Below are 17248 nucleotides of genomic sequence, written 5' to 3' on the forward strand. Positions count from 1 at the left end.
ATGAAGATGTAGAATCGGCAATGCGAAAAGTAAAGACGCAGTATACTGTACTAATGGGCGACTTCAATGCCAAGGTAGGGAAAAAACAGGCAGGAGACAAGGCAGTAGGTGACTATGGCATTGGTTCTAGGAATAGCAGGGGGGAGTTACTAGTTGAGTTTGCAGAGCGCAATAACTTACGAATCATGAATTCCTTCTTCAGCAAACGGAAGAACCGAAAATGGACATGGAAAAGTCCTAACGGAGAGACTAAAAATGAAATCGACTTCATAATGTGTTCAACCCCCGCCATTGTGCAGGATGTAGAGGTAATCGGGAAAGTTCGATGTAGTGACCACAGGATGGTGAGGTCCCGAATTAGCCTAAATCTGAAGAAGGAACGCAATAGATTAGTAAGAAAGAAACCCATCAACGAATTAGCGATGAGGGGGAGGGCAGAAGAGTTCAGGATCTCGCTACAGAATAGGTATTCAGCTCTAACTGAGGATGGCGACGTTACCCTAGAGGCAAGGAACAATAATTTCAGAGATATTATTACTGAGTGCGCGGTAGAAGTAGGCGGTAGGATAGTTAGATCTGTCTAAGCTGTAAGCTGTAAGGGTAAGCTGTCTAAGGAGACGAAAGATTTGATTAAGAAACGGCAGAGTATGAAAGCTTCCAATCCAATAGACCAGATCGAATTGGCCGAGATATCAAAGCTAATCAATAAGCGCAAGGTGGCCGATATAAGGAAGTATAACATGGAGAAAATTGAGCATGCTGTAAAGAACGGGGGAAGCCTTAAAGCGGTAAAGAAGAAATTGGGCATAGGCAAAAACCAGATGTATGCGATAAGGGACAAGGCGGGCAACGTCATCACTAATATGGACAAGATAGTCAAAGTAGCCGAGGAGTTCTATACAGATCTCTACAGTAGCCAAAGTAGTCAGGACCGTAGTGAGATTGGCGGTAGGGAAAAACAGTCAGACGTTCCACCAGTGACGAAGGACGAGGTCAAGAAAGCACTAGAAACTATGAAAAGGGGGAAATCAGCTGGAGAGGATCAGATAACTACAGATTTGTTGAAGGACGGGGGGGATATCGTGCTAGAAAAACTGGCCACCCTGTATACGCAGTGCCTGGTGTCATCGACGGTACCGGAAGCATGGAAGAATGCAAACATTATCCTCATTCACAAGAAAGGGGACTCTAAGGACCTTAAAAATTACAGACCAATCAGCTTGCTGTCTGTTACGTATAAGGTATTTACTAAGGTAATCGCAAATAGAATCAGGACAACCTTAGACTGCAATCAAGCAAAGGATCAAGCAGGGTTTCGGAAACGGTACTCTACTATCGATCATATCCATACCATCAATCAGGTGATAGAAAAATGCTCGGAATATAACCAGCCCTTATACATAGCATTCATTGATTACGAAAAAGCATTTGACTCAGTTGAAACCTCGGCGGTGATGCAGGCATTGCGAAATCAGGGGGTAGACGAGCCGTACGTGAAAGTGCTGGAAGATATATATAGTGGCTGCACAGCAACCATAGTTCTACATAAAGAAAGCAACAAAATTCCCATAAAGAAAGGTGTTAGGCAAGGAGACACAATCTCCCCAGTACTATTCACAGCTTGTTTAGAGGAAGTATTCAGAGGCTTGGAATGGGAGCAGTTAGGGATAAGGGTAGATGGAGAATACCTCAGTAATCTGCGATTTGCTGATGACATTGCCTTGCTAAGCAACTCGGGAGATGAACTGCAAATAATGATTGATGACCTAGACAGGAAAAGTATAAAGGTAGGCTTGAAAATCAATATGCAGAAGACTAAGGTAATGTTCAACAGCCTCGGGAAGGAACAGGAGTTTACATTAGGTAGCGAAATACTGGAAGTAGTAGGCGAATATGTCTGCTTAGGACAGGTAGTAACCGCAGATCCGGATCATGAAAAGGAAATAACAAGAAGAATAAGATTGGGATGGAGCGCATTTGGCAAGCACTCGCAGATTATGACTAGCAGCTTACCGGTATCGCTCAAGAGGAAAGTATACAACAGTTGCATCTTGCCTGTACTCACCTATGGGGCTGAAACGTGGAGGCTAACCAAGAGAGTTCTACTTAAGTTGAGGACAACCCAGAGGGCTATGGAACGAAAAATGGTAGGGGTAACATTAAGAGATAGAAAGCGTGCAGAGTGGGTCAGAGAAATAACTCAAGTTAACGACATTCTAGTGGAAATTAAGAAGAAGAAATGGGCATGGGCAGGACATGTAGTGCGAAGAGAGGATAACCGATGGTCGCTGAGGGCAACAAACTGGATTCCAAGGGAAGGAAAGCGTAGCAGGGGGCGGCAGAAAGTTAGGTGGGCGATGAGATTAAGAAGTTCGCAGGGGTCAAGTGGATGCAGCTAGCACAGAACCGGGTTAAGTGGAGAGATATGGGAGAGGCCTTCGCCCTGCAGTGGGTATAATCAGGCTGCTGATGATGATGATAATGATGATGATGATGATGATGATGATGATGATGTTAATTAACAGCACCTGCAGAATACTGAAATGTGCATATTCCGTTGACTATGTTATTTGTATAGCAATCATAATAAAAAATAAATCACTATGCTCGTTCCCTGAAACCAAGCCGACACTGGGGGGGCATCATGGCTAGAAGCGCCCGACAGTGAAAGGGTTAAATTGGCTCGTGCCATCTGTGTCAGCAGCACCGTACGATCGAAAGAATTTTGCAGTGAGTGCGCATCGCAGGTAAGCAAGGCGAAATGTTCTTTTCTACTCGGTTAACTATTACCTTCATAATTAGGTTCTTCCTAATGGCATACCTAAGCATTATCTGACAGTCATAAGGCAATGCATACATTAGGCCCACCTTTATTCGGAGAGAAGCAATGCGGTTCTGTGGCGGTGTGGTTGCGTGCTTGCCTCGCACTACGAAGAAACTGTGCTCGACTCTGCGGATTTCTGCAAAACATTTATTCTGATATTCGCACGCAGAGTGCCACCTCCCTTCAAACGGGGAGGAGGAAGGGGGTTTTGGCTTGCGGAGGCTAGACGACCGGGCAGGAGAGTGAAAAACCTTTGTGAGGGAACGAGAGGAGAGAAACACGACAGATTCGGGTGATTGTGGTGGCTGTAACTGCATTATTAGTTACCCTTTTCAAAAACGTTTTTTCGGCCTTGCGTTCTGGGGGTGAAGCCTGAGTCACGGGGGAAGAAAATATTTTTGACCAGAGGGTGGACAGTGGCTCTTTAAGATGCACTACTTACAATCTAAGGCGTGGTGTGCGTAGTTGGTTAAAACGCTCTGTTGGGGATCCGAGGGATGGAGGTTCAGTTCCCAGTGCAGATGATTTTTTTTCTTTTATGAAGAGACCGGCTCAGCATAAGATTAGCAGTGGCTTAGCTCGGCTATGCCATCTTAATCTTGATTGCAAGTCCAGGTTAGTCTGGTTGTCTAGCTATGTTGTTGTTGTGTTAAAGATGAGACATCTTCTTCTGGTTGCTTCTGATTGCCAGATGGCGCGGCAAGTGTGCGGCGTCGGCCAGCTGTGGCGGTTACTAGGCAACGGCTCTGTGCCTCCTTGGAGCACTGCCACAGCGAAGTCGTAAGATTGTGACCAGTGTAGCTTTCACTACAAAAATTCCTAAAACTCGTTCGTGTTATAGTTTTAAAATTTTTCTGGCAAGTCTGAAGTATTTAAAATCTTTTATGTTCTAGAAAATATTTTATTAACCTTTTCGAGAGTTATTATCTCGTGAATTCAATTTTTTTATTCCCGTCGAGCAAATTTTGTGCTTCCCTAACTTCTTTTTTCAATATTGCCACTGTGTATTTGTGCAAAAGAAATGTCTCATTAATGTGCATTCTATTTCCATCATTGTATATATTGCAGCCAGAAAGTTTGAAAGATAATGAACGCATTAAATGCAAATGAGTGCAACGACTGCAACCAATTTTTCACACCTAATAGGCATGCTGTCAATCAAATCACTCTAATAAGCTTTTTAAATGTAAAACAAACATTTCATTGGAGTCCTTTTGGTACTGTGCTTTTGCATTGTACGCCTCGAGAAGCTGCACCCGCTGAGAACGTTTTCGTAATGATGAGCACTTTGATGGCGGCTGAGGTGATAACAATGGACGGCCGCTTACAAGCAAGCATAGATATCTGTCCTTCGTTCAGTTAATACATTTTTAGTGGTTTGTCTGTAGAAGGACTCCAGAAGCAGTCATGAAGATAGATTTTTTTGCCCAAGATTGTGGCGTGGTTGCAACCAATGTATGTTTTCTTCGACTATGCTTTCCCCTCGCCAGACAGAATTCTCTGCCGTTTCCGGTGTTTTCCGGTTTATAAGACTCACCTTTTTTTAAGATGCACCCCTCATATATAGAGGCTTTCAACAAAAAAATTGGCATATAAGATGCACCCTTGTATAAGATGCACCTCAATTTATTCAGGTTAGGGCAATAGGCCTTGACTATTGTGTGCTATGTGCTTGAAAGAAAATTTGTTACGTGCGTGTGCGAAAGAAAAAAAAAGATGCAACAATTATGCAGAAAAAAACTCTCGCTAATTGAGAGCGAGAACACTTTATTATTACTCAAAGCCTTGAAAAGCTTAATCTTGGTACGTCTCGCGACGGAGCTCAGGTATCCTCTTTGCGCTCATAATTACTGTCCCGATCGTTGCTGCGCACAAGCACTCTGACGCACGCGGCAAAGCACATGCAGAAAGAAAACACACATGCAATAGCCACCAAACGGTGCTGTAAATCGTAACTGGAAAAGAGTTGGCTCGATCTGGCTTGTCATGGCAGCGTGGAAAGGTTGAGGAGCATGGACGCTACCACCTTTTGGCATTCTGCCAGTGAGACGGTTGTACTATTCTAAAACACTATAATGACTGTAAATATTGTAATCGCAGGGATCACTACGATTACCATTTCACGATAAAGTTTGCCTATAAACATTGCACAAAATGAAAAAAAAAAAAAGAAACTCACACAAGACGCACCATTGTATAGGACGCACTACTGAAAATTTTGTCAAAAAACCACGTCTTATACACTGGAAAATATGGTATCTTGTTCTTGCCCGTGAAGTTATGTACAGATCAATAGACATAACCATGGTGGTACTTTTTGCGCAATAAGCTGTAACTAGCATTGTAATCAAGAGTTCGATGAAACATCAGGTAGTGGCATAAAGAAAAATATAGGGTCACTGACCAAGTCGAAGTTTAATGAGAACGTAATGACGTTTTGGAAGCCCTATGGCTTCCTTATTCACAATGGGGAAACGAGACAGAAAGCATGCGTTTATAGCTTCTTCAAAATGCATTTTAATGATCTTCAGTAATCAGATGGCAGATTCTCTTGTGTCGGTTTAGTGTACCATGAGTAGTCTGAATCATCAAAGACTCTAGATAATGCAACCGCTTAGACGCAATCCATTCTCTGGCAAACACACAGGCATTGTCCCAGTTGATGGCGTGTCCAGTGTCTTGCACGTGTTCGGCCAGAGCGTTAGTAGCACTGTGTCCTTTTGCCACATCATTTTTGTGCTGCTGTATCCGTTTGCACCAGTTTCCTGATTTTCCGACATAACTGCGCACGGACTCTTGTACACGACCTCGGGATATCTCTTAAGGGAAAGGGGGTCTTTCACATTGACGAGCTCGTGTCTAAGTTTGCTCGTTGGAACGTGGGCAACTTGCGCGCCATACTTTTGAAATACCCGACCAAGCGCTTCACTGATCTGTGGGATGTAAGGGATGCTTCCACGTTTTGGCTTAGAGGCATCAGAAACATCAGAAGGTGGCTGTAGAAGTTTCTTTTTTGTGTTTGCCACAAAGCTTCTTGGATAACCATTTCTTGTCAAATCCCCTTTAGGGATTGCAGCATGTGTTTATTGCTCTTCTGATTAAGGAGCGGACGACAGATCGCTTGTCTGCCATTGGGTGGATAGAATAAAAGGCAAGATAACGAATCCAGGCTCATGGGTTTTTGCGTCACACGAGTGTTGAGAAACGAGATACAGTTATTCACCTCCTCTTCTACGGTGAAATTAATTGAGGCTTCTATACCATTGAGGTGGTTCAAGAAATGCTGGACGTGTTGTTTCTTTAAGATGTAGAAACAATCATCCACATACCTGACAAATAATTTAGGCCGTGGCTCGAATGTTTCCAGGGCTTTTGTCTCGATGGCTTCCATTGTCAGATTTGCTGCCGTCACTGAAATTGCTGCTTCCACGGCTGTGCCGAAGGTCTGTTGATAATAATAGCCACCGTACGAGAAACAGGTATTTGAGAGACAAAAAAAAAAAAAGAAAGAAGCGGGTACCTCGAAAAGTGTGCGCTCTTCAAGAGATGAGTCCTCGTTCAAATGAAGCTTGCAGGTTTCCACCACCAGGTTAACCGGAATGCTCATGAAAAGGGATCAAGCATCGAAGGAGACCATCACTTCAAGTGCGACTTTTTCACTTTATTAATAAAGTCCATTGTGTTCCTTATGTGCGTATTGTGTTCCTTATGTGCGTCTCGGTCTTGCCAACTAATGGCAATAAAATCTTGTGCATGTAGCGAGACAAACTTTGCAGTGGTGACCTTGTAAAATCCACAATGGGACGCAACAAAACCCCTTCCTTATGAACTTTCGGCAGCCCGTAGATAGCTGGAGTAGCTTACGGTAATGAACAGATTGCGTCTAGAGGGTTGTATCTAGAGTCTTTGATGATTCAGACCACTCATGGCACATTAAATTGGACGCAAGGGAATCTGCCATCTGATTACTCAAGAACATTATGATGCATTTTGAAGAAGCTATAAACGCATGCTTTCTGTCTGTTTTCCCCATTGTGAACAAGAAAGCCGTAGGGCTTCTGAAATGCCATACACTTTCACTTGGTCAGTTACCCTATATTTTTTTTTAAACTAGCATTGTGCATAATATGCACGGTTGAGGCATTCTCATTCAAGACACCACACCACCTTGGCGTTGCATCAGTCCATCTGGGCAAAACAAACTACTCCATGGTTCAAGACCTGATGACACCGTGATGGGGCCACAGAAAGCTTGTGCTGGGCGCATGGATGCAACTGCGTCTGTAGAAAGGGGCAAAAATATTGGGCAGCTTAGGGACATTTAGCAGATCATCCCTTATCACCTTTTTCCTGTGTGTGAATTATCCTTGAATTCACTGTGAGCACATTTATATAACGGTTCTTATTGTATTTGTTGCTAATTGCATCGTGTTTTTTTACAATTGTATCCCCCCCACTATGTAATACCCTCCTTTGGAGGGCCTTTAGGGGTAACCTGAATAAATAAAATAAATATATATATGTGGACATACCAGTGCAATGCATGCCTCTCTGGAACATTCATTGTGTGTTTATTGCTCTTATTCATTTCAGTACAATTGCTTCATAAGTCAGTCTGAAGCTAGACACTTTTAGGAAGAAATGTTGCCTCTCTTCCAGCACTGGTTGCCAGGAGGAATCATAGCAGATCTTGTAAGATACTAAATTCTCAAGAAGGTTTCACCCATGGATATGGGATCGAATCCCAGTCATGGTGGCCACCTTTAGGCGAAAGCAAGGCTATCCGATGTCAGTGCATCCTCCACTGCAGAGTCTTTAATGGAGCCCTTTTGCTCTCCAGGGATCCCTCAGTGAGCCCTGAAAATGTAGACCCTGGCCAGGCATTTGCCGTCATTGAGAAGATCCTCTGCGGTAAGTTCTGTGTTGCTACAGCGTAGTAAATCTCAACAATCTCTAGTCAGGTTTCTGTGCTGGGTCATAATTTCACAAGAGAGCTTTTGTGGCCGTTGAAATCATCAAGAGGTTACTGAGGTTTGCAACATTTACTTTCTTTTTAATCTGGCAGGGTATGACGAGGGGGAGAAAACCTTTTATATGGGCACAGTTTGTCCAGGCGCATCTGACTGCATATGGTAAACCACAATAAGAATTTCAATAACAATTGTCTCATTGCATTCTTTTTATTTTTACTGCTTTACTGAACTCTCCCGTAGGTTGTGGTTTGCCTTCTAGGCATTGCTGGAGTATATTGAGCAAGTTTTGAATGCCTGAGCGTGTAAAAAAATAGCCGTTTGCAGTCAACAGGTGAACACCTATTAACTGCAAAATGGTTCTGTCGTTTTATGCTGCTCAAGAGTAAAACAAAGATACTCTCCTATTGAGTGCCGTAGTGAATATGATAGGTGTCTATATCATTGAGAGTCACGAAACGTGGTAAAGGCTTTGATCCTGCAGCCATGCAGTCGTTCACTTTCAGTCATGGAAGGCTATCACAGTGGTAAGGCAGCACATGTCACCATTACCAATAGCTGCCTTTTTCAATTAATTTATTTTTCAGAGCACTTACAAATCAGTTATCTTAAAGCAACTCACTATCAAGTCAAGAAAAATGTTTCTGCGCTTGGATTTCTAAAAGCTTGACAGGGCAGCTCACGTGTAGGTATTTTCGGGGCTCACAGTTGTTTCTCTCAAGTTTTCCGCCTTTTCTAATGTGCGTGTTTCTTTCAAGACAGTATGTTGGCACATTGTTGGTGGCAGTAAAACACTGCACAACGTAATTATTTCTACCCGATCGCTAATTTAAGTGCTCGTAGGATCTGTGGGAATGACAGTCTCTAGTCACGCTAGCATTGAGATGGTGCAGTGGTTAGGGTGCTTGACTATTGTGCTAAAGAATATGGGATTGAATCCTGGCAGCCGTTTTTCCCGTGTGCTGTGCGATGATGGTGCATGTTACAGAACTGCACATAGCCTAAGTGAGTTGCTTATGACCAACTAAACCAAATCATGCTAGCAGCAGGAACATAACATGTGTTTTTGCCTCGCTGAACTGTTCCCACTACTGTGTTCCCTCTTGATTCTTGGATAGCTGCATGATGGCGAGAATGCATGTGTGTTCTATCAGTGACAGGCAGAATAGTCTTGAGAACGTTGCAGCATTTCAGTGACCTCTTTGGGCTAAAGCAACAGTCTCGTATCTGGTCAAATGGTTCTATTGAGAACTGTTCCTATTAACATTGTTCAATGTTAATAGGAACAGTTCTGGCCAGGAGGCAGCTGTGAGTGATCGCATGCATGTTCAGCAAAGCACTTGAGGAATTGTTCTTCTAAAATACGCAGGTGGTGCTCATGATTTACGCAGCCTGAATTTCTTCCCGAACAGTTGGAGAAAATATGAGCTTGCAGAAGGCGTTTGTTGCCAGAAAACATTCAGGGCCACCTTTGTCGTATGGCACGCAGGAGGTGCGTTCCTGTTAGTGTAATTAGTTAGGATGAACTCAAGGACGCAGGATTGAATCCCAAGGTGAAATGTTTACTGGGGCCATTCAGGAATCCACTTGTGCTTATCTTCCCCAGGTGTGCACGGCTTCCTGCCGGCGCATTTTCTCACACATGGTGCCAGGAGTGATGCTGACCTGGCGGTGGCCACTGTGCTGGCCCTGTCTGCGCTGGTCCCCACAGGCAAGGTCAGCATTGACTCTGCTGCCCAGCAACACATCAAGGACCTCATGGAGATTGTGGAGCTTGGGGACGACGTCCTCGGCACACTGCTGGAATGCGTGGAAGGTATTCCCCTCTGGATGCGAGCCTACTTGCTCGAAATTTATTTTATTTTTGTGCTATTGCGAACTAGTCACTCCTGGTGAGACATTTGAGCGATGAGGGCACATCAGTTGAGAGAGAAAAATGACTCCAAATTGTTTGTTGACATCAACGTTTGCCAGATCTTCAGTGGCACCATGCCATGATGAAAAATGGTTGGTAATATTGCACAAATGCACCTTTTCAAAAACATGTATATTTAAAGGTCCACAGAAATGGGTCACCAAGAAGGGTAAACAATGCCATAACACTGATAGATATTGAACCACCCATCATTCTCCAGCAAAAATTTTCGATCTAGCTTCTGCAACACCAGAGGTATCTGCGATTAAAAATGACCCTTCCAATTTTCCCTCTCAACTCGTACGCCGAAGAGAGTAAAAAAAAAATAAGAATGCAGGCAAGTTCAAAGCTCCACCCAGACATCACTTCGACGAACTTCTGGTTGACGCACGCTCGCTTGCTGGCGTACTTGCGTCAACCCCAGTCAACCCGTCCTCGCTAGTACACGCCTGCCTGAGGAGTTCGCCAGTTCGCGCAGCGACGGTTACGCGAACCCGTGGTTAGCCCATGTTACACGGTGGACCAAACCATGGTTACACCACTAACCGCGGTTATCGTAAACTGAGCTTGGCGACCTAGGCAACCTAGGTTACTCGTCGACGCCCGAGTGCGCGAAACATACGAGCGGGTCTGCTTCACAAAGTTACTCATTTGCCCACTGTATCACTTTTAAAAATCGATGTATAGCAAGATCAAAAAACAGCGCGGCTACTTGGGACAAACAGAGAAGGGAGAATAACGGACAAGCGCTGACTAACAACTGAAGTTTATTCGAAAAAAAGCACAGGTAATATACACTTTTTTTCTTCAAGAACCAGGACGCATGCGCTCCCAAACAAGCATCAGTCTAATCATGGGAATCCAAATATACAATCTCAGTGTCATGCAGAAGCACCGATGGCGTGCTCACGCAACTATCCCCTTTTTTATGGATGTGATAGGCTTCCGATAACTCCCTGGTTAGTTGATCCTTATGCCTGTAGATTACATTAGTGTTGTTAAAAAGAGGTGTGCATAGTTTTTTATCAGGATATCTCTGATCATTATTTAAAGGGCAGTCCCTGTAGTGCAGGGCAAGGTTCGAAGATGGGGCATTTTTCAAAGATGCCTTATGTTGGCGTAGCCGGGTGTTGATACATTTACCTGTTTGGCCTATATACCTCCTTCCGCAAGAAAATTCTATGTCATACACCACGCCTTCAGCACATGGTACGAACTTAACCTGGTGATTTATTTTACACGACCTCCTCTCGCTTTTTTGTTGATTCTTCATTCTTCTGTCTACTATGGCACATATCTTGGCAAGTTTTTTGGGGGCTGAAAATACTACATCAACACCATATCTTGATCCTATGTTCCTTAACCTATGCGACAACCGGTGTACGTACGGGATGACTGCATACTTCTTTCTACTGCCCTGCTCCTGTGGTTGAGATCTATCTACCGACTTAAGTTTTCTTAAAATTTTTTTTTTTTACAGGCAAGTGAGATTACCTGATCCGGATATGCCGCCAATCTTAATCTGTCAATCTGCTGTCCAAAACTACTAATCATTTCATGCTCACACGATTTTGAAAGGGCAGACCCCAAGCACGCGACAGCTATACCACATTTTACCAATTTTGAGTGGGCTGATTTGTAACTAAGTAACGGCTTCTCCGAACGCTGCCGGAAAGCCCAGCATACATGATCTAACTTTAATACTAACCTTAAATCTAAAAATTGCAACTCCTTGGCGCTCGGTACCTCAAAAGTAAACTTCAAACCCTGCCCGCAACTATCAAAGACCCTCAAAATTTCACCAACCTGCCCCATTAAGTCCCCCTGCACAAAAATTAAATAATCATCAACATACCTAAAAACCTGTTTTACACCTGCCCCCAAGCTACTTTTTATTGCCCTATCCACATAGCAAAGAAAAATATTACTTAGTACGGGTGCTACTTTTGAACCAATGCACACCCCCGCTTTTTGAGCATACAGTGCACCCTCCCATTCCACAAAAGTCGACTGCAAATAAAACATTAACAGTTCCAAAAAAGATTCAACAGACACCCCACAAGCCGAAATAAACTCTTCTTCATCATTATCAATCGTTATACAATTTCTAACATACTGCAGGAGCCTATCCTGAGGAAGAGAATAAAACAAATCTTGGACGTCAATGCTGAACATTCCACTTGAACCAGGGTTATGACACTGCAAATACTCTACAATGGCCACTGAATTAGAAACCAGAAAAGGGTCATCAACTACAAGCGTGTCCAAACATTTCTGCAAGAAACCCGATACGGAGTGTTGCCAGGAGGCGCGTTCCGTAACTATGCATCTGAAAGGAATTTCCGGCTTGTGGGTTTTGGCAGAAAAGAAAATTTCTAAACAGTTTTTCTCTGACTTGTTAACAGACTCCCGAAGGCGTTCCAAATTCATTTCCTGTAATAACCTCAAAGCTTCACTTTTTTGCCTAGTAATGTTAAGTCGGACTTTTTTGAAGTTTTTTGCGACGGCAGCCCCTGCTTTTTCTGTGAAAATATTCCCTGGCACAACAACAAAATGACCTTCCTTATCGGAAACCAATAGCCTCAAATCTTCAGATGACAGGAAATTCACCAGCGGGGCAAAGCTGTACCCCTTCACATGCCCCCCCTCAGTCCCCTTCATAGCCTCCACACACTCAACCATGCACCTCGGCTGCTCTTCTTTTTTTTTTTTTTTTTTTTTTTTTTTTTTTTTTTTTTTTGGCCTGGCGAGACACAGACCTTCCAAGCCACAGACCTACCACTCAAAATTGGTAAAATGTGGTATAGCTGTCGCGTGCTTGGGGTCTGCCCTTTCAAAATCGTGTGAGCATGAAATGATTAGTAGTTTTGGACAGCAGATTGACAGATTAAGATTGGCGGCATATCCGGATCAGGTAATCTCACTTGCCTGTAAAAAAATTTTAAGAAAACTTAAGTCGGTAGATAGATCTCAACCACAGGAGCAGGGCAGTAGAAAGAAGTATGCAGTCATCCCGTACGTACACCGGTTGTCGCATAGGTTAAGGAACATAGGATCAAGATATGGTGTTGATGTAGTATTTTCAGCCCCCAAAAAACTTGCCAAGATATGTGCCATAGTAGACAGAAGAATGAAGAATCAACAAAAAAGCGAGAGGAGGTCGTGTAAAATAAATCACCAGGTTAAGTTCGTACCATGTGCTGAAGGCGTGGTGTATGACATAGAATTTTCTTGCGGAAGGAGGTATATAGGCCAAACAGGTAAATGTATCAACACCCGGCTACGCCAACATAAGGCATCTTTGAAAAATGCCCCATCTTCGAACCTTGCCCTGCACTACAGGGACTGCCCTTTAAATAATGATCAGAGATATCCTGATAAAAAACTATGCACACCTCTTTTTAACAACACTAATGTAATCTACAGGCATAAGGATCAACTAACCAGGGAGTTATCGGAAGCCTATCACATCCATAAAAAAGGGGATAGTTGCGTGAGCACGCCATCGGTGCTTCTGCATGACACTGAGATTGTATATTTGGATTCCCATGATTAGACTGATGCTTGTTTGGGAGCGCATGCGTCCTGGTTCTTGAAGAAAAAAAGTGTATATTACCTGTGCTTTTTTTCGAATAAACTTCAGTTGTTAGTCAGCGCTTGTCCGTTATTCTCCCTTCTCTGTTTGTCCCAAGTAGCCGCGCTGTTTTTTGATCTTGCAATGCACCAACTAGCTCAGATTTCCGTTCTTCGATGTATAGAATATGGTGCCGCCTGATGCCTTCGATTACGGCCGACAGCGCAGCGATTGTGTACTGAAGCCTTGTCTTGCCTGCAGTATCGTTTGAACGGCTTGTTGCTGAGCAGAATGTCAAAAAATGCGCGGCCTTAGCTATGAAAGTACACGAGTTTGCAACACTTGCAGCATGGGATGCCGCGAGCAGGCTGAAGTACGTTACACAATTACCGCGGGATGGGGCGCGCGAGCGCGGCAAACGACGGCGCCGTGCGTGACCGTCCCTAGTCGTCGCTAGGCCTAAGTTGTTTCGCTTCGAAGCCGTGGCGGTCGGCGCTGTGGAACTCATCAACGCTGTCGTAAATCGTCTACTTATGACACTGCCTTATTGTGAATCCTATCCTGCCATAGTAAAATAATCATGGGATTAAGTCTGGCGACGCATTAATCGCAGAGCTAGTACGAGCAAATCGGATGAGCCGAAATGCACCAGCGGCAGCTGGCTTGAGCAGAAACTTGCTTGTATCACGACTATCGCTCTTACCAGCAATTTGCTGCTGGTCAGCGATCCTCACGAGGGCTTCATACTTGATATTCGGCTCAGTATTCCAGACGCCAGCAAATTTTAGCACGCTTTATTTTGGACATCGGAGCTAACGAACCGTCGTGTCATTCGCGTACGGTATGCGGGAAGAGGGGCCACAGCGGCGGTGTTTACGACAGTCGAGGAGGTGCTGCCATCGTGCGGTGCTTGACCGTGCTGTTGACGCCTCGTCGGCGACACTCCGGTACTCCTGAAACCACGTTATATAAATAAGATATTTGTAAATGCAGCTTCGTTCCGCCGATCACTGCGTCGCTTCGGTTGTACTTGATGGGCAATGGCCGCCTAACCGATAAGGGTGGCGAGCTGTGTAACAACAGTCCACAGAGAGTTCGAGCAGCGCACGAGCAGACGACTTTCGCAGCTACCGGAAGTGTGTCCGTGACGTCATGGCTGTAGTGGCTGCAGTGAATGGCATCTTCTAGCAAGCCTTGCCTGTCAACTCACCCGTGACGTCACGGGTTAAGGAAATAGTTCCATGCGACACTCTCTCTGCCTGCGAATTTCAAAAAATGCTGTTTTTAAAAATGAATAATAAATCGCTGGCTTTGTTCCAAGGAGTTATACTTTGGGTTAATGCTGAAAAGGATTCATTCTACACACTGGACCCATTTATCAGTGGCTTCTTGGTGACCGCTTCTGTGGGCCTTTAATTATGAAACCAGGCCACATTGCCAGCGTAAAAAAATCTCATTAATTGAGTCTTGACAAAAAATGTTATCCGAAAGTTATCGCCCAAAAAATTGCCAACATCTGAACAGTTTTATCTAATGAGCACCTATAGGTGTCCGCCGCAGGGATGTTGTGTCGCTGATTGTAGAGGAAGGATTTGGAGCTGTTAATGGGGGAAAAATTCTTTCGAGGCATAAACGAAGCTTTTTTGAAGCAGGCCAGGAGATAATATCGTGCGATGAGGTGCATTGTGCAAACATCAAATTAAAGGTAGCAAATATATTCATCTGCTGGCTTCTTAGCTTCCTGACTCTTGCATTGCTAGCTTTATGCAATGTAACAACCGGGCCAAATTACTACTACATTGTGACAAGGATAGCAACTGGAAGAACCACCTTTGCATGCTGAGGGAAAAATACCTGGGTTGCAGGAAGGATGCCCTTCTACATTGCATTTCCCACGAATCTTGGATTGGGGGCACATCCGTTAAAGCAGGTGTTAGTGTGGTGTACTGTGCGACACCATGAACACCGAGAACCCACCCATGGCGTGTCTGGGGTGATCCTAATGGTTGAGGCTACGCTGAGTGCCTTTACGGCCTCTTGGCAGCACACGCTTCCCATAGACGGCACACCCGGACTGACTCACCCAGCGGAAATCGGCAGTCGCCTTTTCCTATCCTCCCCTTCATATTTCACTTTCCTATCCTCACTGTTTCTTCCTACTTCCAGGCGGCGAGGGTTAATCTTGTGTGGGTAACTACCTTGAGTTACACTATATTGGGTTATAGTTACGGTGGGCAGGACTGTCCCCTAGTTGGGCTCCGTGGTGGGTGGGTGGCACCGCAGCCGAACAATACACTTTTTTATAACTAAACCAACTGTGATTGCCTAAACAAAAAGATGGTGGACCGATGTCACCTCTGAATTGCTTCAGAAACCAAAACAATCATTCCGTCGTACACAGTGAGGAATCAGAAAAAAAAAATGATTTCGTCCTTCCTAAGATTGCCATTCTAGGTTCTGGCTACAATGTAACATAACTGACTAATGGTGATCTACTCCTCCATGACAGTGAACAATATTATAACTCAACGACATTTAGAAACACCGCTGTTACCATCACTGCTTACCACGCACGTGGTGTAATCTCTGAATGTGACCTCCTCCTTCTCACTGAGCAAGAAATTCTGAGCAAGAACTGAGCAAGAAGACCAAAAAGAATGTCGCTGATGCCCACAGAATAAAAATCGGGAAAGACGATAAGGAAATAAAGCACTTGATGCTCACATTAGCCTCTAGCCAACTTTTTCTTGAGTTTATTGAAGTAGGATACGAGAAGATCTGTGTCCGACCATACATTCCTAACCCCCGGTGTTGTTTCAACTTCCAGAAATTCGGTCATGGTTCACAAACTTGCCGCGTTCACCAGACCTGTCCTAAATATGCTTCGAAAGAACATACTTCTGAAAACTGTGTGGCGAACCCACACTGCCCCAACTGCCAAGGGGACCACCCTGCCTACTCTAGATCATGCTCATCTTGGAAAACTTTTGGAATATTGAGAAGTTATTACCCTGAAAACAAAAGAAAATATTTGGTATAAAGAAGCGCACCAAAGACTTTTCCTTACAAAGACATCTCTCACCCCAAATATGGACTTTGCCGCACTGCAACAGGCTAGGAGTAGTTGGCCCTGGCCTTCCACACCGCAGGCAGAGGTTATGCAAGTTGCATGTTGACCTGCCATCAGCCTCCTGACGTCAGGAGCCACCAAGCTTCGAGTATGGGAGGCCACGGTTGTAAGAAGTAGCTTAGGTGACTGAACGGCGCGGGCTGGGCGCGAAGCGGAGGAGAAGGCGTCAAGAGAGGGCGCTAGCAACTTGCGCCCGCTAAAGTCCCTTGATAATTTGAAAGTAGCGACACTCTCCTCCGCGTCGCGCTTTCCTCCTCGATTCTCCTCACGCGGCGGCGGCGAGCGCTGCGCACGACACGCTTTTTCTCCTTGACGCCCGCCGGCCGGCCGCAGCAGTGAGTGAAGCGCGATCTTTTGGGCCAGGTCTGCGCTCCAGGAGTGCACAAAATTTTTGAAAAATTGCGAGAAAAGCATTGAGAATGCCGAAAGTAAAGTTCACGAATTGATTGGTTTCTTCTTAGAACTGTTTGAATGGGGAATACTGATAAACAAAGCTTTCAGGCGAGTTCTGTGCTACAGACACTTTTTAAGTCACATGATAAGGTTTTACTTTGTGCACCTAATCTAGTACTGCCTCTGACTTTGTGTTTTTTTTAGAGCGTGAAATCTGTCACCGCGGTAAAACTTCGGAAAACAATCCAGGCTGGTGCTTTGAACTTCAAGATCAGAGAAGGTCAAAGCAGGACTTAGTCTATTTCGCTACTGTCAAGCTATCTGTCTAAGCATAGTGTATGTCACGTGATCAACCATGAGATTGGATTATTGGTTAATTGTACATGTATTTTGATCAATTACTGGGCCAAATTAATTGATATTTAGTAAATTGTAATTAAAA

At 44.3% G+C, this 17248-nt stretch overlaps 1 protein-coding gene across 4 annotated transcripts in view; it reads left to right on the forward strand.

Moving 5' to 3' along the window:
- The window catches only part of LOC146187532 (uncharacterized), a 291822-nt gene that overhangs the window by 41115 nt on the left and 233459 nt on the right, over positions 1–17248 (forward strand). For all 4 annotated transcript variants that reach the window (XM_084607738.1, XM_084607739.1, XM_084607740.1 and 1 more), the window contains exons 3-4: positions 7665–7735; positions 9401–9610. In XM_084607738.1, the coding sequence (XP_084463864.1) occupies positions 7665–7735; positions 9401–9610 (281 nt within the window). The remainder of the gene's footprint in view (positions 1–7664; positions 7736–9400; positions 9611–17248) is intronic.

The sequence above is a fragment of the Amblyomma maculatum genome, chromosome 6 (assembly GCF_055883805.1).
Source record: "Amblyomma maculatum isolate TAMU_Amacu chromosome 6, ASM5588380v1, whole genome shotgun sequence".
NCBI classification, from domain to species: domain Eukaryota; kingdom Metazoa; phylum Arthropoda; class Arachnida; order Ixodida; family Ixodidae; genus Amblyomma; species Amblyomma maculatum.